The sequence below is a fragment of the Calypte anna genome, chromosome 11 (genome assembly GCF_003957555.1).
Source record: "Calypte anna isolate BGI_N300 chromosome 11, bCalAnn1_v1.p, whole genome shotgun sequence".
NCBI classification, from domain to species: Eukaryota; Metazoa; Chordata; class Aves; order Apodiformes; family Trochilidae; genus Calypte; species Calypte anna.
The window spans coordinates 11,540,464-11,568,368 of NC_044257.1; the positions used below are offsets into that span (position 1 = coordinate 11,540,464).

At 37.8% G+C, this 27,905-nt stretch overlaps 1 protein-coding gene across 2 annotated transcripts; it reads right to left on the reverse strand.

Moving 5' to 3' along the window:
- Positions 1-50: 50 nt before the first annotated feature.
- CDH5 (cadherin 5) lies at positions 51-27,379 on the reverse strand. Of its 2 annotated transcripts, none has more exons than XM_030457476.1 (12): positions 27,202-27,379; positions 12,077-12,278; positions 9,701-9,989; positions 9,495-9,611; positions 8,576-8,740; positions 7,951-8,138; positions 6,866-7,119; positions 6,155-6,297; positions 5,214-5,338; positions 4,055-4,163; positions 3,511-3,756; positions 51-2,698 (listed from the first exon to the last, which is right to left on the reverse strand). In XM_030457476.1, the coding sequence occupies exons 2-12, from the start codon at positions 12,263-12,265 to the stop codon at positions 2,205-2,207; spliced, it is 2,319 nt and encodes a 772-aa protein (XP_030313336.1). In that variant the 5' UTR covers positions 12,266-12,278; positions 27,202-27,379; the 3' UTR covers positions 51-2,204. The 2 variants fall into 2 exon arrangements, with proteins under 2 accessions (XP_030313336.1, XP_008489856.1); XM_008491634.2 differs by having other exon boundaries at positions 51-2,710.
- Between the last annotated feature and the right edge of the window lie 526 nt (positions 27,380-27,905).

Below are 27,905 nucleotides of genomic sequence, written 5' to 3' on the forward strand. Positions count from 1 at the left end.
CCTGATATTGTCGTCTATGTGAAACTCATTAATGCACAGAAAACACAAACTTGAGATTGGCTTTTATGTAGTAAAAAAAATAATAATACAGTACAGGAGTATAAAAAGAAACTATCCAGTGCAAACATCTTTATACAGTGGAAACTGATACAGTGATCATTAAAATAGCTTTATAAAACACACTTAAAAACAGCGATTACAGGGAGTACTATTTGAATCATGCTTATCAAAGTACTTTACTTACTGCTCTAAATAATTTCATAACTAATTTTACCTGCTGATAACCAATACCTTAGTTACTGATGAAAACCTTAGGCTGTAAGTATTATTAGTTAGCATTCTTTATACTCTACTAACATGTGGAACCTCAATAGCATATGCTTTTGACTGGATTAAGCAAAACAGAAGAGAATGAACACATTAAAAATAAAACTGAGGCTGTCATCTCAAAAAGGACTTTTTATAAAGGATGTGATCCAAAGCTGATTTGACTGTTGGGCAGAATTCTACCTAGTTTTTCTTTAGTTCATAATTGAAAATTTGAGGGCATTGTTGATCACAGGCATTAGCATCCAGCTAAGTGTTGTGTTGGACAACTTTTTACAGTAGCGAGGACTAATGAGAGATCATAGCATAGTGCATTTCTTGCCAAGAAAACATTTAGAGGGAAGAGAGTGTAAATTAAGAGATGACATGACCGAGTGAAAAGCTAATTTGTGAGGTTCCACTATACTGGTTCAGAAAAAAAAAAAGATTCAGTGTTATTTGGTTAGCTACCAAATTTAAATAATCAAATCAACTAAACTAATATATACATCTCCAGCACAGGTTCTGCAGAATTCAGTGTCTGTGTGGTAGGGCTCTTTTCTGTTGGAGGCTACAGAAATCTGCACTGCCAGAAGCCAGAGACAGGCCACTGTCCTAGGAAACCCACTTTTGACTAAATGTATTTGGCTGAGTAACTTCCTGCATGGGAAATTTCATTCTCTTCATTCTGTGGCTCTACAGGTGAGAAACTAAATACACACTTACCAGGGACATAGTAGCTGCAGCTCCAAAACCTTGCTGACATTTGTGGTTCTTTAATGGAAGCAAATGTGTAGGTGTATAGCATTCTGGTTTGGAAATCTACAATATTTTCCTAGGTGGAAAATACCTGTTTTACAGTACCTGCTTAGAAAAAATCAAAACAGTTTCACAGTAATGAAGCCCTTCGTTTGTTTGTCCCTGAAAAAATACAATTGCTGCAATAATACTGAATAAAAAATCTATTCAACCTCTTCAGAAATCTAGAGAGACCTATGTTGCCATCTAGAGATTTACAGTATTGGAGTCTTAACATTCCCCTGATCTTCACATTTCCTGCTCTGCAGGATATGTTCCATTGAGTAACACTGAGATCCTATTTACAGAAAGCAAAAAACGATTTTGCTGCTAGCTAGAGCAAATTCTAGCACACCAGAAAGGGCCTGAAATCACCATCAGGCTGTTAAAAACGACAGATGAAACCAGATCATTCATCTAAAAATCCTGTCTAATTTTATTCTTAGTAACTCAAAGATGTAGTAGAAGACTATAAAGCAAGAATAATTAATAGTTTGGAAAGAAGAAAAAATCATGCCTCTTTTTAGAAGTGATAGAATAATTTCCAATATTAAGTGATAGACCATATGTTCCTCCTCTCCTCTGCTGGGTAAGCATAAATGTGGAATATCAATAAAGATGTTACACGAGGGCCAGGCAGACCAGCAGGCTGGAGATGCAGGAGTTTATTGAAAACATCCCTTCCCCATGTCACTGAACTTCTCTGCTCCAGTGGATGGTGGCCTTGAATGTTGATGAAAACAGTAGAGGATGAGAGGAATAAAGGATAAACTGGAGACAAAACCACTTACTAAGGAGAAGTGTCTATCTGGATAGGGAGAAGACTGTGTCCTAGAAGACTTGAGCGGGTCCTGAAGCAGCAATTTTGGGGAAAGAACGGAATGTTAGAAAGGATAGCAGTGGTGGGGTTATATTAGTATACATGTATAGTCAGTATATATAGTTCTGTGTGTTTCTTTTTGGCTCTACTGCTTTCAGGTTTTGTTCATGTCTGTTTGAAATCCTAGTATGGCTTGGGTGAAGAGCTTTGAGTTCTTTGGCCATTGGCAGGCTCTTGATGCCTGTAGTGGGAGGGAAAAAAATTCATGGCTAATTGGAATTTAATACACAAAATCTTCATTTGGTTCTGATCCATACAGCTCAGCTAACATTTTAAACCTGGGTCCCCAGTCATTTAGAAAGTCATAATCAATATCTGAGTCTGAGGAGCCCGATCCCAAAGAACTGAGGGATTCTGCAATAGACTCGGCACCTTCATAGCCATAAATGTGAAGTGTGTCATATGGCAGCAAATCCCTGTCATTATCAGCTTCATCCTTCTTAACCTCAATCATCATTTCCATTTCTCCAGCACCAGAAGTTATATTTCCAGGAGGCTTTTGGACTTGTGCATATGGAGAGGGAACAGCTTCTGGCTTCATTCCGTTCTTGCGGACAGAGTTGAGTACAGATACATCATAGCTGGTGGTATCCATTTCACCACCACCTTCTTCATCGTAAGTGACAAGCTGCTCATGAATCTCTGCCACATTCCTCCCAAGACCACTCAAGTCCTTCTTGTGTCTCTTTCTTAGAAGAATTAGCAATGCAATTACTGCAAAGAAAACTTAGATGAGCATATGTAAGTGGAGAAGTAAGGAAGTAAAGCAAATAACATTTAAGAAATATAAGTCTAAAGGTTTCTTTTTCCAGAGTTATTTTTTTAACCATATCTTTATTTTAAAAATATTTTTAAATACTGTTTAACTGTAGAATTTCTGTGTTCTCAAAGCCGTTCAGTCTGTACAGGAATTGTACAACTGATTCTTGAGTTGGAGTCATGAGTACAAATGCATAGTGTCACAAGTTCATTGAAAAAACTACTTCCTTGAACTGGCAAATCTTTTAATGCCAGGCATCAAATGCTACTTTTGTGGAAATTGCAAAGGAGGCCTCTTCTCAGGTGAGAGAAAATGTTGCCCCTTCTCTGAGAGATTCCAAATGCAGCAAATAGCTACTGGTCTGCTGATTTGTTACAGATTTTTAAATATATATAATGTTCACTGTACTTTTTAAAGGGCTTCCAGACTAGTTCAGCCTTTGGAAACAGGAATAATTGTTACTGACCCAACACAAATTTCCTGGTTTAGAGCTGCATGTGAGCCTAGGAGCAGTAAATCAAGTATATTATGCATATGTGTGATAACCTTCCCTGTGACTCAGCCTTTGCAATAGAATGAACAGGTTGGTAGCTGAAACTATAGGAAACTAATAGGCCAAAGAGAGCAAATGAGATGAAAAAATCTGTATTTCTGCCTTTGAGACCCATTTATAGCCACAAAGCTTTTGCAGAACGTGTTTAAGAAAAAAACCCAAAGTAATCCCTACATTTTAAGTCAGAGAATGTTACAAAAGCCAGATACTTACCAATGATTGTGAAGATACAGATAAAAATTGCCACCAGTGCTTGTATACTAACTCCAACTTGTTTAGCTCTTTCCTCACAAAACGTGAAGTTGCCTTTTTCATTACACTTGCAGACACTAATGACAAGTGTGTTTGTGCTGCTCAGCTCAGGATCACCATTGTCTGAGATGATGACAGGCAAGTAGTGGATTTTGGCAAGGTCACGATTAAACTGTCCATATTTGACAGTAATATTAGCTGTGTTATCTAGAAGAAGTAATGACATATAATTAAGTGATAATCTCTACCAGATTTTCCTTATAGATTATCAGTCAATTGGTAGATCTTCCCAGTAGACAGAACCAGCCTTTTGTGAACCCAGTGAAACTTGAGTGGCAACAAACAGCATTTTTTTCCCCAGAAACAAACAACAATTTTCTCCCTTTTACTTAGCTCAGTAAGACCAATCCAAGGGTATTGCTACAGCTCTCCTCCCCTGTGTCCTGACTCTCTCTGAGTGTCTGACTCTGGCTAGCTGAGAAAATGCATTGCAGGGATACACTACCATAGTTCTCAACCAAGGAGAAGTTGGTATCTTCTGTGGCCAGGGAGTATTTGAAGAAACCTCTAGGTGATATTTCATCCTTGTCAGTAGCTGAGATCCTGATGATTACCTGGGAAGATAAAAGAGGTCACGATTTTCAGTATACATTGCTGCCAGTGATAAAGCTGCTTAAAGTATTTAAGTTAGAACTGGTCTGTGTATCCTGTATAAGCCTTCAGGAAAGGGCAGGACAAATATATGTGATGTCCTCTTCAGGCTCTTTCAAGGCAAGTACTTTCCTTCTAAGTCTCCAAAAAGAGCAATCTTACCCCTTCATTGACAGGTCGGAAACAAGAGAGGAAATCTTACTCTAGCATTAAAAGTCTTACATGCAAAGATATATGGCTCATATTTATACTTAAGGTGAGTGTCTTCTAAAGTTTTCATCTCAGAAGTATGACTCATTTTTTGAATGTTGAGACTGCCACTCCTGAATGACATCCATTTTTTTTTTAAACCTCAACCCAGGATAGATTAGATGTATAAAATATAAAATATGTCTATGATTAGGTCGCAAAAGTTTTTTAAAAATTATACTAGAGGTGAAATAATACCCTGTGTGTTGTAACAAATTACAGTAAGAAATTTCAGTCTGTGACAAAGTCTCTTAATTATACAGAAATTACATGTGTGGGCTAAATACTTTTGTCTGGGGCCAAATATCTAAACTCAGTTACTGACTCAGTTAATCAGTTACGAACAACAGTTACTTGCAATCTGAAGAATACCACAATAACTTTATATGCAGCAGTGTTTCTCTTAGTTTTTTGAAATAGTTTAATTCTCAATATCATGTATTTGTGGTAAAAATTGTGTGGTAAAACTAAATTGCTAATTTTTGCTCTGTATGACTTGACTGTACTTCATGGTTCAAGTGCTAATGCACATATGTACTTAAAAGCCTGGAGGGAGAGAAACTCTGCAGCCCATATGTGTAAGCAGATAAAATTCAATACTCCAGCACTGAGTCCACAATGAAGTCCTTAAAAGAGATTTGGAAATCAGTGAAATGATCAGTTGCTTGAGTATAAAAACTGAGACTAACTTTTATTGACAGATATCTTCTTATTGAGTTTGCAAGTAAATTGTTCAGGTTTAAGGGAACCTGAACCTGTCTCACCTTTCCTGGTGCAGCATTTTCACACACTCTGGGTTCCTCAGGATAAACAAGTTCTGGAGCGTTGTCATTCTCATCAGAAACTATTACATGAACATGAGCATGTGATTCTCTGTCAGAAAGACGTCCTGAAATGACAACAGTGCAGGTCTCTGAGATGTCTGCAATCTCAGTGATTTCTAGAACCACCCCCCTCCTTTCCACTCTGTGTCTACCTCTGTGCCTCCTGCATGAGGAATATGGAGAGTTTCTAACTATCATTAATTTAAATTTTTCCTTTGCTGGATTCAGATATTTTCATAAAAGCTCTCCTATTGTGCTAAATCATCAAAGATCAACAAGGAAGCAAATGACCATTGCTTATGACTTCCTGATTGTTTACACTGTGTGGCTAAAGGATGCAGAATTGTTCTCTGGCATTACCAGACACAGACCAGGCCATGTCTATAATATTAAATATCTCACCCTCCAGGAAGGGCCCCCTTCCCCCAGAATGACTTGGGACCAACCCCTGGGCCTGTCTTGCTCCCCAAACTTGAGCAAAGCTATAGAGGGATGCCAGTGGAGCAATGCTTTCTGGGTGACCATATGGGAGAGGGACTTAAGTGCATCTCTGGCGAGGATGTTTCTGCTCTAACCACAGGCTTGTCTCTGTTTCCCAAGCTGCTTCCACTCCTCAGGCCCTTTGTATTCCTTATAACATCTTCTATACATTTTCATAACAGCTGCAGGCCAAATAGTAAAAGTATATTTGAGCTGCTAGTAAGTACCAATAGGTACTAATTGATTTGGAAGAATATTGTGCAAGTCCTGCAGGCATCCTTTTCTTTTGTAGTTTAATGGAAACAGGTTGTCAGGTTGAAGCTTTCCTTTTTGCTAAGCTACAGTCCTGCTGTAAAGTTGTACACTGATTTCTTTCAAATGGGCAAGTGTATAACCCTTACCATCTTCAAGAATTTCCTGTGCTGCTACAGTGATGTTGTATGAAGAACTGAATTCTCTGTCCAAGGGCTTAGGAAGTTGAATAATTCCAGAATCAGATACCCGAATATAGTCTCCATTAGGACTAGCTCTTCGTCGAATAAATCTGGGGGGGGGGGGTTGTTTAAAAAGAGACATGTCAATGCAAGGGTGGTAATACTGTGTTTCACCTCAGTTTGCAGAAGGTCAGAGAATTGCAGAGGGTCAGAGAATTCTTGTGTGACAAGTTACATTAATATCTTTACCAGGCAGTCTCAGAACATAACCCTAAAATTATGCAAGCTGTGAGAACAAAGTATATCTGTCAGAAAAGTTTCTAGATTGTTGTCTTTTGCTGTTTCAAAAGTCTACTTTCTTTTCAAAGCACGAGAGAGTTATTATGATTAAAAAATGTTACAAAAAATATAACCATGTAAGGATATCCAGTATTATGCATTTTCCTGTAAATGTGCAAATTTTTTATGAGTAAGTTCTTGTAAAAATTCCATGGGTAAATGTAACTTATGTTCAATTTTTGGTTACTATATATATATCCATGGCTGCAGTGCCAGAAAAGTCAAACTGGATTTAAAAAAAAAAAAAAAAAAAAAAAAATTTATTTATTTTAGATGCAAATTCTGAATAACAGGGCCAAAGTGCCCAAAATAGAATTACTAAGGCTGGTGTCATGTTACCTGATTTTCCGTTTAGCTGCGTCAGGGTCATGTGCCCAAACTGAGCCAAGTGTTCTTATTTCTGGATCATTTTCCTTTACTTTAAATTCATAGGGTAGTTTAGTGAAGACAGGAGGCTCATCAACATCAGTGACTTCAATGGTGACTGTTGAGATGCTCCGAGAGCCACCAGACTTAAAATAACGAAGATCAACTGTGGGATCTGTCGCTTCAATGTCAAACTTGTATTCTGCTACTTTTTCAAAGTCCAGGGGCTAAAATAAAGATAAACACAGATTTTCTTCCTTCGGAGATGTCTAAGTGAACTTTGCATTAGCAATGTGAATTTAAGCTCTAATTCATCTTTGGCAATGTTACCAAACTGTACCTTAGCTAGCCTGGTGGGAGAGCATTTCCAGACTGAACTTCTCATAGAGTGGCTTGAGCAAATTCTGGCTTTGAACAGATTCACCCAGTATTCTAAATTCAACAAGTACTTGGTTTAAATAATTTTCTGTAGCTACCAAAACTTGTTTAACTCATTTTTCTCAAAGTCTGGGAACCAAAGTCTCCTCTTTTTAGCTAGGCTTTCTGTTCTGAAGTCACTCAAGGCAGAATTCATAGCTGCACTGACTGACAGCTGGGGCATTAAATGATAAATAACATCCTCTTCCTTGTTTTTCCCCATTGACTGAGATTATAAAAGGAATCACACAATGGAAGGAAGGCCAGGAGCAAGGGCAGTAAGAAATACCCAAGCAGTCACTTGTTTGAAAGTTTGTGTCCCTTTGCACTATCGTTTGAAATAATAAAAGCACCTTGTAATACACAGTAATTTATTGTGTTGACTCTTGTTTTTCTCTTTGAGTAGACATTGCAATGGGAGTGATTGAGCTTATCTAGCAGTTGAAATTTTATTTCAGATGGCTGCATATTTATAATTATGATGTGCATAATTACAACATGAGCTTACAGACCAAGGTTTTCAGGATGAATGCATTTCATGTGGACTTGATGCATTTCTATTTTTTCCTGCATCTGGTCTGAGTCGAACACTTGTTAGACATGGAGGAACAAAATAAGCAACTTGTTACTGGTAAAAGTACCTTCTTTGGCCTAATGATTCCTTCATTAGTGAATGGGTTGGCTACAATTTCGAAGGTGTCCCTGTAGTCTCCTCTGACAAAACTGTATTTCGTATTTCTATGTTGTGGTTCATCAATATCTTCTACTTTGACTCTGCCAACTTCTCCTCCTACTGAAATGTTTTCAGGAACTCTAAAGTGAAACGATGCTGTTAAAAAAACAAAACAAAACAAAAAACAACAAAACAACAAAAAAGACAAAGAATGTGTACATGAAAGTTAGAACTTCAAACTTTTTCTTAGTTTATAGAGTACAGAAAAATATTTCATTGAGAATTTAGCATTATATATCTCTACAGACAGCATTTGGGTATATTTTTTATAAAAGTGTAATTATAAAAGTTGTCAAGACCTTGTACAAAATTACAAAACGAATACTGATTTTTATTTTCTCTTCTAGGTGTGCATCACCCAGGAAATATAAGAAGGGCTGAAATACAGAAGACCTGCTGAATATGTAAGCTTCTTTTGTCCACTTTTAATAGAAGCTGAATTGTGACATATATTCATCTGACTCTGAAATATATTTTTTATAGCTGGGTCAGCCCTTGTTTTCCAAATCTTACAATGATTGCTTTATACTTACGGTGTTTGAACACTGGGAAGTTGTCATTGATATCTGTTAAAGTGATAATGACTGTAGCTGTGCTTGAATCCCCCGAAGACCCTGGAGCATCTTTTGCTTTAACAACAATTTCATATGTTGATTGATGCTCTCTGTCTAAATCAGCCCTTGTTGTAGAAATCACACCTTTGAAAAATAACATTGAATATGATTACATTTTGCAGTTTGCCCAACATCTCTTAGTTTTGACAGGAAATTTTCATCTTATGCCACGTGTAGCTTTAAGTAGCATTTTTACAGCTTATTTTTCTAAGGCTAGAATGTTAAAATCTTTCTACATGATAGAACATTTGGGAGATTTTGTACGATACATTCCTTTGAACTGATCTTTGCTGCCTAGAAGCAGTCTAGTGATGTCTACACTTGGTCACTACAGCATCTAGAGAGTTAATCTGAATGCCTTTTTATCTGAGTTATTTATTCCAGAGGACTAGTATGGTCATAAGAGATCCTGACATTATTTTTAAAACTGGGTGAAATTTAAGCAAGAAAGCTTAGGAAAGCAAAGGGTTGAGTTACTGATTATTGAATGCTTTTTCAGAATTTGTGTATTACATTCTTTTGTTAGCTCAAAAGAATGGTATCTATGTACTTATATTAGCTACACTTGTCAGTCTCTTCATCTGTAGGAAAGAAAATACCCTCTATCTTCTCATTTAGTTCATGGCATCTAATATTTTGTTTTTATTAATTTAATTTCAAAATACAGGCAGTGGCATTGTGTCAGTGTGGATGAAAAATCTTTCTATATTGCAGTTAAAATTATATTTTTTTGTTATTATCCCCCTTGTCCAGAATGAAAAAGGCTTAAAAACTACCTTAATTTCTTCAAACTGGAAGTTAAGTACAAAGCATAAAGACATTTGTGTGTCAAACCTACCATTGTCATCAACTGTGAAGTACTCGTCTCCTTTAATGACTTGGTAGGTAACTGTGGCATGACCAGTAACTGTTGGGTCATCAGCATCTACAGCTGTCACTTTGGTGACTGAGGTTCCTAGAAAAGGATTTTCAAACAGTTTATTTAGTATAAATTCTGCTTTTTAACCAGAGGTGTGAAGGGAAATGGGTGATAGAGGAACGTACCTACTGGTGACATTTCTGGGACAGACCCGTTGAATACTTTTTGTACAAAGACAGGGACGTTGTCATTAATATCATAAACCTTGATAATGAATTTAGATGGTGGCTCCAGTGACTGGTTGTTTCTTCTGTCAATAATGAGAGCTGTCAGCTCATACTCTGCTTTCTTTTCTCTGTCTAGCCTCTCAAAAGCATATACATCACCACTCGTTTCTTCCACTTTAAAAATGGTGTTGGCATATTCACCTTCAATTATGTACTTAGCATTGTTGTTCCTTACACTTGATGTGATCTGGAAGGAAAGTATAATTCAGAGATAAAAGCAGGCTTTGGTATCCTGATGCAACACAGTGCTTGTCAGGAGATACACACAACCAGGATTTCTTCGGACACAGTTTGAAATCAGAACAACCATCAAGACTTTTGATTTTGAAACAACACGTGCCACTAGGTACAGCTTGAGCTACTCTTGTTTCCAAGTAACCTGAATTTTCTTGGATTTCACAGAACTGCAGAATCAAATCTATGTTCTCAGCTACTGGCATTAATCAGCGTTACTCCTTACTACTTAGCATTCAGCAGAATTCCTACCATAGCTGACAGCTTTCTTGTGTTCAGTCACAGGCAATTTTTTTTTGCCAGTCTTTAGGCACATGCTATGACAGTAAGATTAAATTTCCACCCCATAGATTTAAAAATTTAAGATTATATCTAATGAAAAAGGGATGGGGTAAAGGAATGTTCATTAATCAGTGTTAAAATGTAATTTAATCCAATCCCAATTGGTTTTGCACATTATATAATATGAAGATAATCAGATGATTGTTCCCTTTTTATACCTTCATCCATCTAAGGACATCAATAGAAGGTTTAAGCCCCAATTTTCCATATACTGTATCAGCATTCTTATTTCAACAGGCTATTTATCAATAATTGCTGGGTTTGACCAAGAATTTCCAGCTTTTTGTTACTGATGTTATCATAAATTGCAGTTGCTTGGTATTCAGGATTTGATTTATCCTGTAGCTGTCATTTACTGTTGAACATTCTTTCATTTCTGTTTTCTATTTTGAAACGTGTCATTAAAGTTTTTTTCCCTCACTCCATGTACTTATCTGTCTGCTGAGGCTGCTGAAGTACAGTTTACAGCTCTCAAGATGAAACATGAGAAATAACCTCACCCCTCAAAGATACTGTAGTCTGTGCCTTCTTGCTCAATTTTTATTTACTTATTCAGTGTAAAGGATACAGGCTTCCAAGAAAGCCTTTTCTAAAGCTGGGGGTGAACACACAAAGGAAAGCATCCAAGGTCATGAAAGATAAAATCGAAATGTATCAGCATATTCCTGCAGCTGTCACTCAGTTCTGCCACACCACTGCTGTGGCCTTTTTAAAAGGGTTTATCAAGTGTTCAATCCTGCAATGCAATGCACTGAACACATCCATTGCAAAAGTAATCAGAAGCATTTCACTGTTGAAAGACCACAGAGCACAGTACAAAGTGAATTACTCTTATTTAGGACAGCTCCAGGAATAGAATCGTTCTTCTCAATCTGCTACTGAATTGGTCTGAAATGAAACAGAGATACCCTGTGTTAGCTGAGAGCACCCTATGGCCTCTTTTCTCTCTCTCTCTCCTGCCAGTAAGCAGCACTGATCCAGAAAGGTCTGTTTCACTTTGCTGAGACAGCCTTGACAGATGCTGATTGTTGTACATGGGAGGAAAACGTTCAACTGCGTTTATCTGAAAAGTGTCAAAGTAGTTCAGTTTGAAAGACTAGAATGGAAGAACTTTGTCTGGGTGATATGCAGTTAATCACAGAATTTTATGAGCACTGCCCTGGAGAAAATGAGTTTGTAAGCAGGTCACTGCTCATTATTATCTTAAAGAATTTTTTTCTTTCGCTTTGTTAAACAAATTTTTTGATTGTTAACAGTATTCTTAAATGTAGGACTTTTGTTTTGTATCCGAGCTGAGAGATGTAAATTGTTTGGTTTTTAAAGCATATGTTTTTATTAGCTGATCTCCTAGGTTTTTAAGAAAATCTTGAGCTGCCAGGAAAATGGACATCCATCAGTCACCAGACTTCCTTCCTAACCATCCACCTGCATGTGATGCAATTGTTTCTGTAGTGAGGGTGCTCCATAGCAGCCATTCTCCAAAAATTAGTTTGTATACTTCAAAAGAATTCGAATCCCTTTGACATTATTCTTGATGTACTATGCACACTCTTAAGATTTTAACATATTAGTAAAGTCCCATTTCTAATGCCTTTTTTCTCTTCTGTTCTGCTTAGACTGCAAACAAGGGATACCTGCTGAAAAACTCATTTGCTGTCTGCATTTCTAATTACTCATTACTAACAGACCACTGTTTACCTTGCCAACATGGTGTGGTAGTGGTGTATCAATCTCTTCTTTGATATGCATTTGGTTCCATATCCAGTCTCTTTTCAGTCGTTTATGACTGGCATTGTTTGAAGAAAAATTTTGGTTTGTTTTCTGACTTTCTTTGCCAGCAAATACTGAAGCCAGGAACAATGAGAAAAGTAGGATAAGGTAGTTCATCTTCTTCTACAGCCTAGAAAGTAATATAAAATATGAAAACTAAATAAATACCAAGAGAATCAGATTAATCAGAGAGAGAGCATGCATAAGTGTACAAATAGGCTTTCCTTCTGTAAGAAATTCTGATTATTTTTCATCTGTATTTCTTTTCACCTGTCTTAGCACCAAAATTTGAAATATCTGGCTTCTTCCTTCCATCCAACAGTTTTAATTTTAATTTAGACAGTTTTAAGTTTTAATTAGATGACTGCTGTAAAAACCAAGAAAAACATTTTCATGAGATAAAAAATGTGCAAGTTTTGAAAGCGAGCATAAAAGCCATCATCCACTTGGGCTGCTGTAGATAATCTGAAGAGAAGGTTCAGTAGTGAAGATCAACTGTGGAAAGTGGAGTCTGACTGCAAGAGCATGGTTCCTGGGGAGGGCAGCCATGGGAGCAACACCAAGGCTGAGCTAAGCCAAATCAAAGTTTATGTTAACTCAACTTGAAACTAAATTTTCCAGATGGACAAACCCCAGTGCAATGTTTTGACTTGCCCTGATGCAAAATATGGTGTAGTCATTATCTTCATATGGAAAATATCGATTTAGAAAAAAATCTGGGGTTTTTTGGTTGAAAAAAATGAGTTGTGAAAATTTCAATCAATTCCAAGTACCATGTAGCAAATTATCTTGCTCTGAGAGTTCACTCACTGATTAAAATCCTTATCTTTTGAAATGTTTGAAGACACATGCAAAGTTCCTTTGATCCCCTGTTCTCAGGTTTTACCATCTACAAAATGGTAACTTGTAAAATTATTAGAAGGTGAAACCATATTTTTGCATCATATGTTTTATGCCTGATTTTCAGATGATATTTAGAATGTTTTTAATGTAGCAAAACTAATTAATTTTCCTACTAAATTTCCTCTTCCCTATATAAAGGACTCAGGAAAATTTAACATTCAAATAGTCACACAGTGAGACTTTAAATTACACATAAATGACTTTCCATTAGCTTTCAGGATCTGTCAACGTGCACATAAAAAATAAACCTGTTAATTGTGATAGAGGAGTTGACACCAGAAGGGTTGCTAGATGTGAGATTAAATTAGTATTTTCAGCGGGAAGGTGTGGAGGTGTTTCCAAAATTACTCTTTGGTAACTAGGCAAGTAGTGCAGCATCCTTGTCAGTAAAAAGATTTTATTTACCATGAAATTTTGTATTCTTTTACTTTTCTACAGTGTTGTACATAACCTGAGGAACTTCTTTGTGATTGTGTAGGAAATGACCAAATAAGGTGGCTTTTAAGTTGCTTTTTAATAGTTAAGCCATGTTTTTAAGTTTTATTTTTTCATATAAAACTTTTTTTCTATAGATAGCTTTTTGTATTCTGTGAACTTAATTTGTCTGTGAATATTTTTAGGAAAATGAGTAAGGGTTATTTTGCTTTGTTTTATTTGGGTACATGAATATTCTACAACTGGAAAGCATTGATATGATTCTGTTGCCATCATGTCTGTCTTTTATCCATAAAATTACGACGTATGGTAACCAAAGGAAACCAGTTGGTTAACATCAACTAGTACAGCCTGTAGTATAAAAACCAAAACAGAACCAAACCAAAATACAACAAAACAGGCAGTAGTGTTTGAAAAGTAATTTTCTCTTATTGCTCTGATACAGTGGAGATCTCCTGTACTGCTGTAGTGAAGAAATAAGGTAGGAAAACCAAGAGCAATACTGCTCACTTCAGCTGCTCTTCAGGTCCCTGGAAGTGACACTTTTACAAACATCCTTGCAGAAAACATTTTTAACTGAAATAGTCAAATCTCCACTAAAGCATTCTGGTCTCAGTATATATTTACTTTGTAGGGAGAAAATTTATGTCTTTCCAGGAATATTTTCCTAATATTTGCCTCTGTTTATTAATGTTCAATTCAGAGCCTGCTGTGTCCTCTCTCAAACCCCTCAGGGTACTTTGCTCACTGCTGCTGAGAGTGATTACTGGTGAGAGCAACTCCAGCACCTTTGCTGTCCTCACACCAGGGCACAGCTGATGGGAAATTAAGGGCTCAAAGTCATAACAAGTGTATGATGATCAGTACAGAAGCCCCGGCACTGTGGTAATATCCTTATTATTCCTGAGGAGCCATGCAGCAAATGCAATCTCTCCTTTGAAGTATTTCACAGTGCAGGCCTTGTGGAAAGCTTGTTCATTAGTCCAGAAAGCACTAGACTGAATCTTTTCAAATATATGCACATTTCAGCTGAAACTTATGCTACTTCTTTTACTCAGCAGATTTGTCTTTCTGTTCTTAAATTTAAAGGTGGTTTCACTTCCTTTGTCCCCTCATTAATGGATTCTTTTTTAACATTTTTCCAGCCTCTTTGGTAAATCAATGGCTCCTTTGTGAGCCATGATGGGGTTTGGTCCACACTCTGGTATGCACTGTAGATCAAGCACAGACTGAGATGGAAGATCCTCTTGCAAAAATGACTTCTGCTTTGTCATTGGTATCTTTTTGAATGTTTGATGGAAGTGACACTGCACACTCAGGCACTTTGCACTCTGTCTTTTCTAGGGACATTTGATGTCCATTGCTCCATCAGACAGTCTGACTCTGACAAGACTTCCTCTATGGTGGCATGCAAGCTTTCCAGTCAGCAACTGGGACTCCATTGTGTTGAGTCTGTAACTGAATTCATCACAATATTTAGGAATAACTTTCTCTGGCAATGGTTCAGTAGCAGGGCCCTTCTGGGCAGTAACAGGGTAAGGGCACTGTCTTGGTGTGAGGCTCACATTCCATGGATGTTAGCTCTTGACGAGCTGTACTAAGTGCTCTATCTTTTTCTGGCCATGATAGATACCCTTTCCAGCAGATCTCATTTGAAAGGGCAGTGGCAGTAGAAGAGAGATACTCCCATGTCTGATCAGAGGAATGCATTCCCTATGGACTCAGAAACAAGGAGGTTTCTAAGGGATGACAGGTGAATGACACCTAGAGACTGCCTTCGATTCTTCTCATGTCTGTTGTAGCAGCCAGGACTGAGATAAGGAAATGAGATGTGCTCTTTCAAATAATGGCCCCCAGGAGAAGGAAACAGCACAGCACATACTGTGACTGATCACAGAATCTTAGAATGATCTGTCCCACGCATGGCTCTCCCTGGTGTGCTGCCATGAGGTCCCATCACTGCTCTACCTTAATGTACAGACTCCAGTTACCTCTGTCTCTAACTGATTAGACCAATAATTCAAATGTTTTTCAACTTAAGCAGACCATAAATGTTCCTTAAAGTTATCAGGGGAATAGTTTATTCAAATAGCCAAGTTTCTTGCTTTGCTCTTAAATTTTCTTTCAGCAAATGATGGGTTTTTCCACCAACATTATTCATTTTACGTGTTGAATTATTTTAGCGAATAACTCTTGGTCTGCAGGGTACCATAGACAGTTAACTGAGAAATTCTGGTATTCAAACTGATTTATAGGACACATGACTCATATAGTAAAGTTTCTTCTTGCAGATTGGGAGTAATTATTAAAAAAATGTCAGGTGGAGATACAGACAATACTGTATGAATTAAAAGTTTGAATTTTACAAATTGTTTCGGTAAGAAATCAACTACAAGATTGATGACCAGCTGGTATAAGTAAGGTCTTCATGTACTGAATACATATTAGGTGAAATATTCTGAACATTTGTGGGTTTTTTTTTCTGGTATTTGCCTCTACCTGGGTTGCTCACTCTAAAAATGTGTATGAATGCTTATGCAAGGTTAGTTTAGTTAGCAAGGAATTTTGTTCTATCCTTGCATGTTAATTAAAAGTTCAACCAGGTTGCTGTATGGAGATATTGGTAAATGAAGTGGCAGTTTCTGATGCATTTTTCTGGTTGATTAACTAAAATCTTATGCTCATCTGTGAGAATTTTTGCTTTTTAGCATCTAAAAATCAGAAATAGTGCTAGAAATAGTGATAAGGAATATCTTAGAAGAGAAATATGCTTTAAGTGACAGTCATAAAGCAGAAGATAAATTTTAAAAGGTTTGTGTCCATATCGTTCAGATGCTTTGTATACCTGAATGTCAGAAAAGCTGGAAATGGAATTATTATTGTTGATAGGGCTGTTAAACATTATTTTAACTTGGTTCAAGTCTGAACAATGTAAATCAAAACTCCCATGCAAAAATGAGAGTTTCATCAAAGAAGAAAATATTAACAAAATTAGTAATAGGTCAGTTTTAGGGGGTATAATCTCTTCCATTCCACAGTGCTGGTGATTTGGCTGCTACTGGTTGTTAATCAAACCTCAGCTGTCGTGCCTGCAGCAGTGTAAATGTAGGGAATACTAAACATCTGAAATACTGTATTCAATCAACTGGGAGAAGTGTGGGGCCTGAAGGAGGACATTTGCTCAGGTCAAACCTGCTCTTGGTGTGGGCCCCATCCCTGCAGTGTCCCAGTGAAGGGGGCAACAGGATGGGTGAATGCCCCTGGAGTCCCACTGCCTGGGCTGAAGGAGAACAAAAACTAAAACAAAACCAAGCACAAACAAACAAAACCTTTTCACAAAGGTTTTTTAGACGAAAATTAACTTCAGATAGCTTTAGTTTTATAAGTATTTTCTGACTATCTTTCCCCCTTCTGCCTCCTGCACCCTCCCCAGTATTCCCAAGTAGCTCTGTGTAAAAAAGTTCTGTTGAATTTGCAGTGGATTAAGCCATACAATGCAACAGTGTTTTCAGATGAAAAAAAATAATTAACTTGATACAACATCTAAACACCTCCAAAGTTACTATGCTTAATGAAGCCATGATAAAGAGAGCAGAATCTGACAAAAACTATCTAACAAAATGATCCTGGTCAACCCTGCCAAACAGAATCCATTTCTAGCATCAATTTCTCATCTACATGATGCTTAAGATGAAAGGTAAATGTGTGAATGCAATGAGCATTAAGAAATAGAAAGGCAGCATAAGAAACACAATTTTTTACAGTGCCTGTAGTTTTGATAAGCAGACAAAAATTTATTAAAAGCAAATAGTCCCAGCAATACTTAATGTTGCCTTTCAGGGACCTTAAATGGCTGTACAAAAATGGATTGATCAAGTCTCCTCATTCCTCTGTGAAAAGTACTGCAGCTAGATAAAAAGCAGTAGTCCTTTCAAAAGGTACTTTTGAAGCAGAGAGGACTTAAATGTGTGGTCTGGTGCACAGTCTCAGATATTGTTCTCCCAGTTTCTTCATCTCATTAGACCACCTTTTTCTAGCCGACTTCTAACAAGCCCAGAGAAGCACAGCACCAAAGTACTCACACAAGCAGAGGTGTTACCTTCTCTCCAGTTTCTGCTGGGCATCTAAATTGCAAAACTTGTGATCCTCCTCCTCTCCCTGCTGCTCACAATGTGACAAGAGTTGAGGCACATAGCAAGTATAGTGAGAACAGGAAATAGGATAGGTCTTCAAACTTTAGTAACACCACTTAAAAAACTGTCTAAGTAAATTGGGCAACATTTGGCTTGGAGCAATCATTTTTTGTTGCGTTTTCGGATATAATTTGTTTCAGGTGGTTACTCAGTGTTTTTCCTATTTCTTATTAAAGCTGTCTTGTCACATGCTCTCAACAGTGTACCAGGATTCATTTTAAAATAGGCCTTTCCTGAGAACACTGTGCTGCTTTTTCATTTCCAGATTATTGAGCTGATTTAAATGGGCCTAGTGCCTGACTACCTGGTATTATATTTTTGATTGTCCTTATGTCAGCTTTATGCATCTGAGAAGTGGTTTCCTCTGATGACTTCAACAGTCTGGAGTGCAAGTGCCTGCCTGAAAACTGATTATAAAATGACTTTTTATATGCATGATAATACCTTTGAGTAAATAGCCACTTTGATGACTAAACAATCTGGAGTGCAAATGCCTTCCTGAAAACAGATTATAAAATGACATTTTGTACTTGTGATGGTATCTTGCAATGAATAGCCACTTCAGCAATGCCTTAACTAAACTTGCTACTTTAAAAAAAATCTCAGATGTCACTTAGTATTACAAGAGCACCATAGTGTGCATTTGGTGCTGTTCAGTTCTTGGTGTTGATGCTGCAGCACTGTGTATAAATGTAGCTGAGGGCATAATTCAGCACTTCTGATTTTGGCTCTGGTATGGGGTCTGGTTTGTGAAAATGAATCCTATACATGATCTTATAAAACATGTTTATTGTATATCTGTGTATAAAATTATGCAACTTCCTCATAGGCTGGAGAGAAGCTGTGGGTTTTTTTATGTGGCATGTCAAAAACCTTCCATAGTGAAGTTATCCAACCAAAAGGGACTGCTGCTGTGTTTCATGTGCACAAGCTATGATTCCTAATCTAGCCTTTAATTAAATAATTTTTCCATTGATCTAAACAAGTTTTTATCTGAATTTTGTACTAGCAAATCTGACAATTTAAAAGTAAATTAAATACAAGTTTTAGTTACTGGGCTAGTATCTTCATTGACTTTGAAGAAGCATTGTTTTTTTGCCCAGATAAATTAATAATTCTTGAGCCACTTCAAGTGTATACATTTATTGAAAGACAGTGCACAGTTTAAGTGAAGGTTGTTTGCAGTAGTGAGGATGACAAATGTGATGAAGGTAAAACAAGACTTTGAAATCATTAAAATGTGTGCTGAGAGCCCTGACTTTCTCCTCATGTGATCATTTATGCAGTCTAATGGTTATTTTAATGGATGATTGTTTGTCTTTCATATGAGTATCCTGGTATGTCTAGTGAATAACCCACCAGTCTTAGTTAAACTACTGGCCTCCTGCTTTCCCCAGGAGAGAAGTGTGTTTTAAGGTCTATCAGAGCCACACTGAATCATCAGGTGAGTTTTAAGAATCTTCCCCATTTCACACTCTCAGGATGCAGATCATGTATCATGGCCAGGTGCTGGATCAATGTCTTTGCTCGTTTTCCACAATAATATTGTTTATCATCACAGACATATTTGAGGGATGATAATAACTGGTTTGAAACTGAACAGATACAGTATGTGAAGCACTGAAATAGGTATATTCTGGTGCTGCATAAGAGCATGCTTACTCTGGCCATGCTGCTTTAGTCATTTAATGCTTTCCTACAGAAACTTTCCCTGAAGTGACCTCAGGATGGATTAGAGGGCTTTAAAGAGGAAGCAAGTGATATTGTCCAGTCTTTCCATGCATAAAGCCTTTTACTTCAGATACAAATATGTTAGTACAAAATATAAAAAAAGATAAAATATGATTAAACACAGTGCCCAGCATAAGCCTAGCCACTGAAATATTTTGAAGTTCCTTTGTGATTATATGATTGAGCCAATTCGTAACACTATTTCATAACAAATAAATATGTTGTCATAAACAGAAATTTTGGCAGCATAGACAATATTGAGTTTAAAGGCATAGGCTTTGTCTTAAAGACAGCCCTTCTGCTCTGAAGTACACTAATAAGATGTGTAGGATAAATCCTGCATGCATAGTCTGGAACTACATACATTTTCCCCTGTGAAGTCTGTCCAAAAAATAAAGCTAAGAGGAATATATCTCCCATCCAGATTAATAATTGATAAAGATAGGTACTGAAAATAGTGATGGAGTGCCAGTGTTACAGACAGGGAAAGAACTTGTTCTCTTCCTTGTATGCAAAAAAAAGTTTCAGGAATGATCTTGCAGTCAGGTGCATTCCTGTGAAGGGTCTCATTGACTCTCAGTGACTCTGAAGAATGATTTGGGCTCTGTCAATCTCAGTGGCATTATTTGTGTGCATGTAGATCCAGCTGCTTTCTTGCTCTCTTTGAGCCCATTTCTTTTTGCTTAGCCCAAACTGTGATGGCTCCGACAGGAGAGATGGAGTTGCAGGTGTCTCAGAACTAAGCCTCCCTCGTCCCCAGCATCTTCTGCACTCAGATGATACTGGTTTTTCGGGGAGAGGAGGTTTGGGTGACAAGAGAATTGTCCAAAAATCACTTGGCTCATTCCAGTTGCAGAAAAGGAACAGTTTGGGTATATTGGAGGTGTTTGTGATCACTGAAAAGATTTCTCAAGGGTCTCTTAAGCAGCAGCTTTGTTTCCTACAATAAATTGTGTGCACATTTTGGAATTGATCTGTTTTGATAGTGCCCCCTGGTTAGCTCTGCTGTACACAGAGATTAGCTGAAGCTGTCACTGAATGTTTAAGAGTTTGACCAAACTGAAACAAAATAAGGTACACCATGAGAATAATGTATTATAGTGCTTTTTCTACTTCTCTTTTGTTTCCAGATAAAGCCTTAATATCAGAGAGGCTTCCTAGCACAGAGCTCTAACTGAGTGGTTTTGATTAAAGAGAAGTCCCCATCCTTTGAGGAGCTGCATGCAATAAATATGATTATTATTTTTTTTAAAGTACAATGTAGCTGTGTTTACAGCAGATAAGATTTTTGTGACATTTTCCTTCAACAAAAGCTAAAGAGCAAAAGTATCTGCCTTGAACACAAACATCATCCACAGGTCACAGTAATTGATATTTATTGTGCTAACAGTAATCTGAAGCAGAAAAACCATGTTTAACTGTCTCTGTGTTCTGATTCCTTTGTCTGGGTTATTCTACTGGGTAAATGAATGCATTAGTATTTCATCTGAAAATTAATTTTGTGGCAGATAAAAAAAGGCATGTTCATATACATAAATCTTGTTTTCTGGCTGGGCAAGAGGCTAAAAAAAACAAGGTGTGTCTGGATGTATTTTGTTTGGTAATTAGTATTCAGTATTTTTCTCCCTTTTTAAGATGTCTGATTCAAATGTCAGTTCATTCTTCTCAATTTCCTGCCCTTATTCAACTAGACTTCCAGACCGAGCTTAACTTTAAGACCTTTTCTCCCACCCCTATAGTTACAATCTTTTCCTGGAACATTTCCATTGTTATAATCTCCATGTGTTGTAAGATGATACAAAAGATAGTATTACTGTTGTTCTGAATTTACAATGAGCCTTTCAATATTTTTACTTACTTTCCTTAGCTCTTGTCAGGGAAATCTCATCTTTGAATCAAAGTAAAAATAGGGAAGGAGATTTCCAGTTTACAGTGCTGATATAAGGAAGCTGGTGGGCCTGAAAATTCAGGCCTCAGATGTAAGGAAGCTTAAAAACATGAGAAAAGCTCTTGAAAGTTTTGTGACTTTTTTTAGAGCTCGCCTTTTTCTGCCTGTATGGATTCGTTTCTACGTGGGAGTGACTGTGATTTAAAGCAGTGTTGTCTTCTATTTCCCTCCATTATCTACACACTGGCTTCAGCAGGTCATTAGTCTGATGAACTTGACAACCCAAGTCCAGATGCAATGAGGGAACCTGCACCCAGGGAGAGCTCATCTTGTGAAACAGATTGCACCCATGGGAGGTTTAACCTGTAAGACATGACCGCTGGAGTCAGCCTGTTTCAAGGCAGGCTGTACTGCTGCCTTTCTTGGGTAGGAAGTCTTTGTCAACATGAGGGACATCTGGGGGCTTTCAGCCTGCTGACCCAGGAACATTTCTGCTCACAGGTCTTCTCAAGCCAGTGCCCAGGATCTGGACTGCTGGGGCTCAGTACGGGGAGTAGCTGGCATCCCCCTGGGAGCTGATGGCTTTGCAGTCACATAACTGTTTGGGAAGTTCTTATTCACAGCAGAGCTCCACTTGGGGGTTTGCTGTCTGAATCTGAAACACAGCTGGAGATACTTCTTAAGTTGAGGTGGCAATTATTTCTTCTCCCTAGTTAGTAGCTGTGTAAGTGGAATGTGTATTTCTCCTACCGCTCATATTTTAATAATGGACATTGAAAATACCTTTTTTGTGTGTGAACAAGGCCTTTTTCTTTCTTTAAAAAAGCTGAAGATCAATCCATATATGGCAGGTAATATAGCTAACCATTTCACAGCAGTAAAATGATGCAATATATTCCAAAGAGAAATGTGCCCCTTTCTGTTTGAAACTTAAGTCATCACCGAGACAAATTACTGGAGGATTCAGTATCTGTTCTAATCTTAAACTTTTACCAAGGCTGCCACTGGCAAATCAAGTGTGCATTCCTGCTTTTTGTGTTCTCTGCTTTCCTCCCTCTTCCCAATTTCTTTGCTGGATGCATATATTAGGTGGAGTGCATTGGTAGTCTGGATGATACTAAAATGTGCATAGTATAGCAATATTTATTTATGTTTTAATGACATCCTGGAAAACCTAAATTAACAGGACTGAGGAAATAGGTAATATATGCTATTTCATGGTAGGTTTGGATTCATTGATTAGCCAGTGAAAAGTGTGATACTATATAAGTAGTATTGATTAGTTGGCCTAAGTTAAGGTTCTCTTGCAGAAAAATCATATATATCTGAAAGATAATGACAACAAAAGCCAAAAAGATTATGCAAATTCTCCTCCAAATTTAGATAAAACTGGAGATAAGGTGAGGCAGTATCCCAGAAAAAGAAGGGAGAAGCTAGCAAAGCTATCCTAGAACTCTGTGCCAGTGGAGATTCCGACAATGAGGCTGAACCCTATCATGGGAACAATTCCCATCAATGGCAGGATTTCCTATCATTTGCATGAGATCATCATTAGGGCCTTAGTCTCTTCAAGCAGTGTGTTGTAAGGTAGACTTTGCACTCCTAGAGGGATTCCAGAACAGAAATTCGTAGCAGATAGCATCATAAAAGGAAGGGGAAAAGGAAGACTGATCCTGTCAAAGCATTGCTTAGAAATGTGGACAAAGGCAGGAGAAGGAATTCAACTATATCCTTCAGACATATTGTGGAAGTGGAATTTCCCTTCACACTGTCCTACACAATAAGGACTGGGGGCTGTGTGGGCTGCAGATAACCCACCTTGAGCCCTCTGAACTTTCCCAGGTGTCAGGAGGACCACTCCAGATGCTGCTGGTGGACCTGGGGAACAAGGAGGAGAAATGGATGACTTCAGTGGGGGGGCAAAGCCAGAGGGGCTACTGCTGATTCATGAAGACTGATAGTGGGCTTTTTAAAATAATGTTTAATAGAATGGGGTGCTCTTCCTTTTAAAGTTTTGGCAGAGGATGGTGATGAAATCTCACAGGAACAGGAGGGGTTTGATGACCTAGACTGGGACAATAAAACTGACCTCTTTTGATTTTGAAAACTTAAGAATTTAAAACAATCCTGCTTTTGGTCTGCCTCAAAATATGGTGGTGCTCTGTAAACCATTGCATTTCAGATAGTAATTTAAGGCCAGAATACTCTTTCCTCTCCAACAGTCTTTTGGTAAAGTCTCTGTACTTATGTAAATTTCTGCAGTCCATCCTGGGCATCCATGCTCACCCTATCTCTAAAATCAGTCATAAGTTCACTATACAGTCTGGACCCTTTCATGGATGATACTTGATAACACTCTCACATGCAGATCCTAATAGTTTGTAAAACAGTTTTGCTGTCTATCTCACACAAAAATACTTGTCTGGAGAAAAGTCTTGCCAGTGTCTCCATCCATCTTCTTGGCTCTTTCTGGTTTACTGACTGTAAATGTTTACTTGGATATAGTCAGAGTTCCAAACCTGAAGTGAAGGCAATGTGAACACCTGCAATGGATGATGAGGTTTCCTCTGTTCTTCCTCTGCCTTTGTCCACCCCTGGAAAACTCAGCTCTTGAACTTTCCCCGTTCCTGTGAATGTCTGTGGTCTGTAACAAGCAGCTGGGAGGGCAGGGTCCCAGGTGTTCCCACAGCCTCCCTGACAGACGTGAAGAGCAGCACATGTACAAAATAGGCTCATGACACAAGTAATATCCATCTCAGAAGTATGTTACAGAGAGAACTTACATAAAATATTTAGCAGAGTCTTACATTCAAAATAGAGATAGTTCCATGATTATTTATTATGACAAATGTGAAATCAGATCAAGATGAGTGAAGCTCAGGTTCTCATTGAATGGAAGGGCTGACTGGTATTCTTGTACTGAAGAGCCGTAAACAGGTTCTTCACAACTTTTTCATTAATTTTTTTTTTTTTTTAATATTTCAAAATTGGACACACTGCAGAATTTAGAAGGTAGGTGGCATATTCATTGGGGAGTGATGTGCATTCATTTTGCACGTTGTTATTCTCAGCATTAGTCTTGGTGGAATTTCTGGGTTTGCCTTGGGCTCTGCTCTTGGGCTGTGCACAGGCCCTGGAGCAGGATGCCTGCAAATTTCTTGGCAGCAAAAATGATGGCTCCTGATCATGACCATGGCACCAGAGTGTCTGTTCTCTATGCTTGCAGTGGAAATAAACCTGCACAGACCCTTTGAATGGAGTAGGGTGTAAACTGAAGTCCACAGGTGAATCAAGCAAACTCCCATCATGTATCAAACTCGTACCCAGCTCTGGATTTGCTAAGGTCTGTTCTAGTTCAGATTCTGTTAAGCTCTTCAAAGACATTTCTGAGGAATTGCTTTATCTTAGTGATTGTGAGCTGGGCATCTCTCTGTCCTAGAAAAGCTCTAGTTTGCACAAAAATCAGTGCCTGCTGTGTTCTAGGGTAGAAAGGAAGCCAGTTGTGTCAGGTCTAAATTTTGAGGGGTTTTTGCTTTGTAAACCCACAAGGATAACAAAGGGAAAGATACTTGTTTTGAGAAAATAACACAAAAATATTTACATGGCAAATAAATTTCTCTCAGAGATCCTCTTAGTTTCTTCTTGATACTAACATTTGAACTTCTGAATCAAACTTCTAGAACCTGAGCAAAAAAGGAATTCTGAATGTATGACAAAAATAATCATGACATTCCTTGCAGAAAGCTCAGTTGAATAATTAGTTCCCTCTATTCTGTGAGCCTCTGCTTTTCTAGAAAATACAAAGCATTAGCTGCTCTGATTTATGCCTCTAGTTCTGACAGCAAAAAAAAACTTCTAATTTTTTCTGGTTTTCTTTTGAAATATTAATTGACGTAAATGATTTATGGATGCTCAGTAAAGTCCTTTTTTTCCATAAGTGCTGTAAATCAGAGAAGCTTCTAAACCATCCCCAGTGATGTTTACCTGTATCCTGTTTTCACTCGGCAAGAGGCAGGATGTGAAGCAAACCTGGCAACAAACCTGTTAACTCTTTGGAGTGGAACTTTCCCTGCCTCAGCTGCCTGAGAAGCACTGAGCCCTGCATCCAGTGCTCTGCAAACTGCAGATTGCTGAGTGGTGTCTGTCTATTTCATGGCATAATTTCAGTGTTAACATTTGTTTTGAAACATTTAACAATTTTATTATCTTATGTTAAAGAGCAAAGCTTTGGGAAATACTTCTTGTTGTAATGGAGTGTGGCTATAGCACTCTGAAAAGTAAAGCATAGGCTTGTGGACAAAGGAGGAATGATCTGTTGATTCAGTTTATCTTCTGCTTTAAAATTAATTTGTTTTATTTTTTTATAACTCTGTGTTCTTCTCTACAGTATGCTGTACTATTCTAAGACTGTCATATGCTAAATTTACCCGTGTGCTTTACTTCTCTTGGTCACCCTTTTTTAAAAATCAAAGTAACACCTGGAGATACCACAGATGAATTGCAAGTCAGCATTTCTGTGATTTGTTTCTGGAATATTGGTTGCTGTTACATGGCACAAATTAACCTAAGAGGAGAAGATTTTGTAAATCATTGGAGTACCCTTGCTTTTGTCTTTTTTTTTTTTTTTTTTTTTTTTTTTTCCTGTATGAACATCTGTAATACTGTGTGCTTTTACAAATGCTGATATAATGATTTATAGTCAGTGGAGATAGGGACACATTGATTAAAAATACCTTTGTTAACTTCAGTAGCAACCAACCAACTTTTAATGTTTTCAGTAGCTAAGTATGGAACATATTTTCTCACAGAAATTAATCTTCCATATCTTTTTTCCCTTGCATTTCTTTCCTTCCTTTATCTTTATTACAGTGTGACAACCAGCACAGCAAGGTTCTGTGTACGTTGACAGTCCCACTAATGCATAATAGAGTTCTTACAGAAAAAGTATTGGTTCGTCTCTTATGCATAAATGCTTTGTCTCTGCAAGCTGTACAGCAAACGTGTCAGCTCAGGGACTTGCTACACTGTCTGGAGGATAAGATAAAAGCTTTGTCAACCAACTTTTTGTATCAAGCCACTGCCCCTAAGATACCTCAACAGAAAAAATGTTTCTTTTCGGATTGCTGAGATCAAGAAACTTTGAAATTAAATGTAGCTGGCCTATAGAATCAGGGCTGTAAAGGCTGCCAGTCTAGGGTTAGGGTGCTGAAGTACCTGAGCCACTTTAAACTTGGGATTTGGGAGACCAAGTTCCTGACATCTTTATGTAAACCCCTCTCTAAGCCTTAAACAAATCTCTTAGCAGAAGAGATATGCTGAAGCTGGCTAGCAAGCACAGTGGCTTTCACCTCTTCTGGCACTGGTCACAGTAAAGCCATAGCACCTTAAAACCAGTTACTGAGTCAACCTCCACTTCAATAAAACACTGCATCAAATCACAGCACAGAAACCACCTCCTCACTCAAAACTGCACTAAGCCCATAGCTGTTCACACTGCAAGTGAAACCCTTGCCTAACAGGCTTGCAGATGTGATCTGCAGTATCATTTCTGTCCTTTCCATTATGATGAACATCAGCAACATAATCTAAATATTATGAAACAGAACAAAAAAAAGCATAAAAAGTCTCTTCTATTAAACAATCTGGAAATATTGTGGTATAGCCCAAGAAAACCAGTTTTCCTCTCCGATTGTAAAGAACTCTGCTGTTGATGACACTTAATTTGGTTTGAGTGCCATCAATATTAGGCCCAAAAGAATCTGTGGACGTGTATAAGATTCATAGCCTGACTCCTGGTATTTCTTAAATTATTTAAGAGAATAGAAGACATTTTTGGTGGAGGCAAAAAAACCTTTGAAATGGACTTCAGAGCTGAAGGACAGCAAATGCTGTTTCTCTCTTACCTGAGCCAGAGTTAGTGGAGCTTCTGTTTGTTCCCAAATCAGGCAAAATAAAATCAACAGTATCCCAAAATGTTAAGCAGCATACAGAAAATGAAGATCAAATAGAAAAATCCACTTCGCTTTTTGTTAAGCAATACTGGGAGTGTTCAGCTCTCCAGTCTCCAAGGTTTTCCAGCTGGGAGTCAGCCTTTTCCCATCCTGCATCCCGGCATCCTGTTATTGTTCCAAGTCTTTAGTAATACAGTGAAAAAAGGGAGTGGAGGAAACAAGATAAACTTAACCTTATTATTGCTATACCTACTGGTTTGTTGCTGACTCTAATGAGGGAGCTGAACAAAAGGAAATTGGCTCTGAGAGAAACACAGAATTTGGCATGTTTTTTAGTATCATTTTATAGAGAGTTTTAGGAGTTATTAAACATATCAATGACACTTTAACTCATGTCTGATATTTGATCAGCACAGAGTATCCCTGTTTTACACAAACAGGGTTTTCAAAGCATTTTGGAAGTGTCCTATCTATAAGGATTTTTATACCTGCAAGCAAAAGAGCTACAGCTCTTATGCGAATGAGACTGGATTCCTGTAAAGCACTGGATGTAAAAATGAAATTTAACAGTAGTTTTCACAGGTAAAATCATGACCCCAGAAATAAGACAGTGTTGGTGGGCTTTCCAGAAGAATAAAATGTTTTTAACACCTTGC

Excerpts from the sequence above, each read along its gene's own strand:
- CDH5 (XM_008491634.2), bottom strand. The coding sequence starts at position 12,265 with ATGAACTACCTTATCCTACTTTTCTCATTGTTCCTGGCTTCAGTATTT. Across the intron at positions 9,612-9,700 it reads CCCAGAAATGTCACCAGTAG|GAACCTCAGTCACCAAAGTG; the intron begins GTACGTTCCTCT and ends ATCCTTTTCTAG. Across the intron at positions 4,164-5,213 it reads AAAATGCTGCACCAGGAAAG|GTAATCATCAGGATCTCAGC; the intron begins GTGAGACAGGTT and ends TTATCTTCCCAG.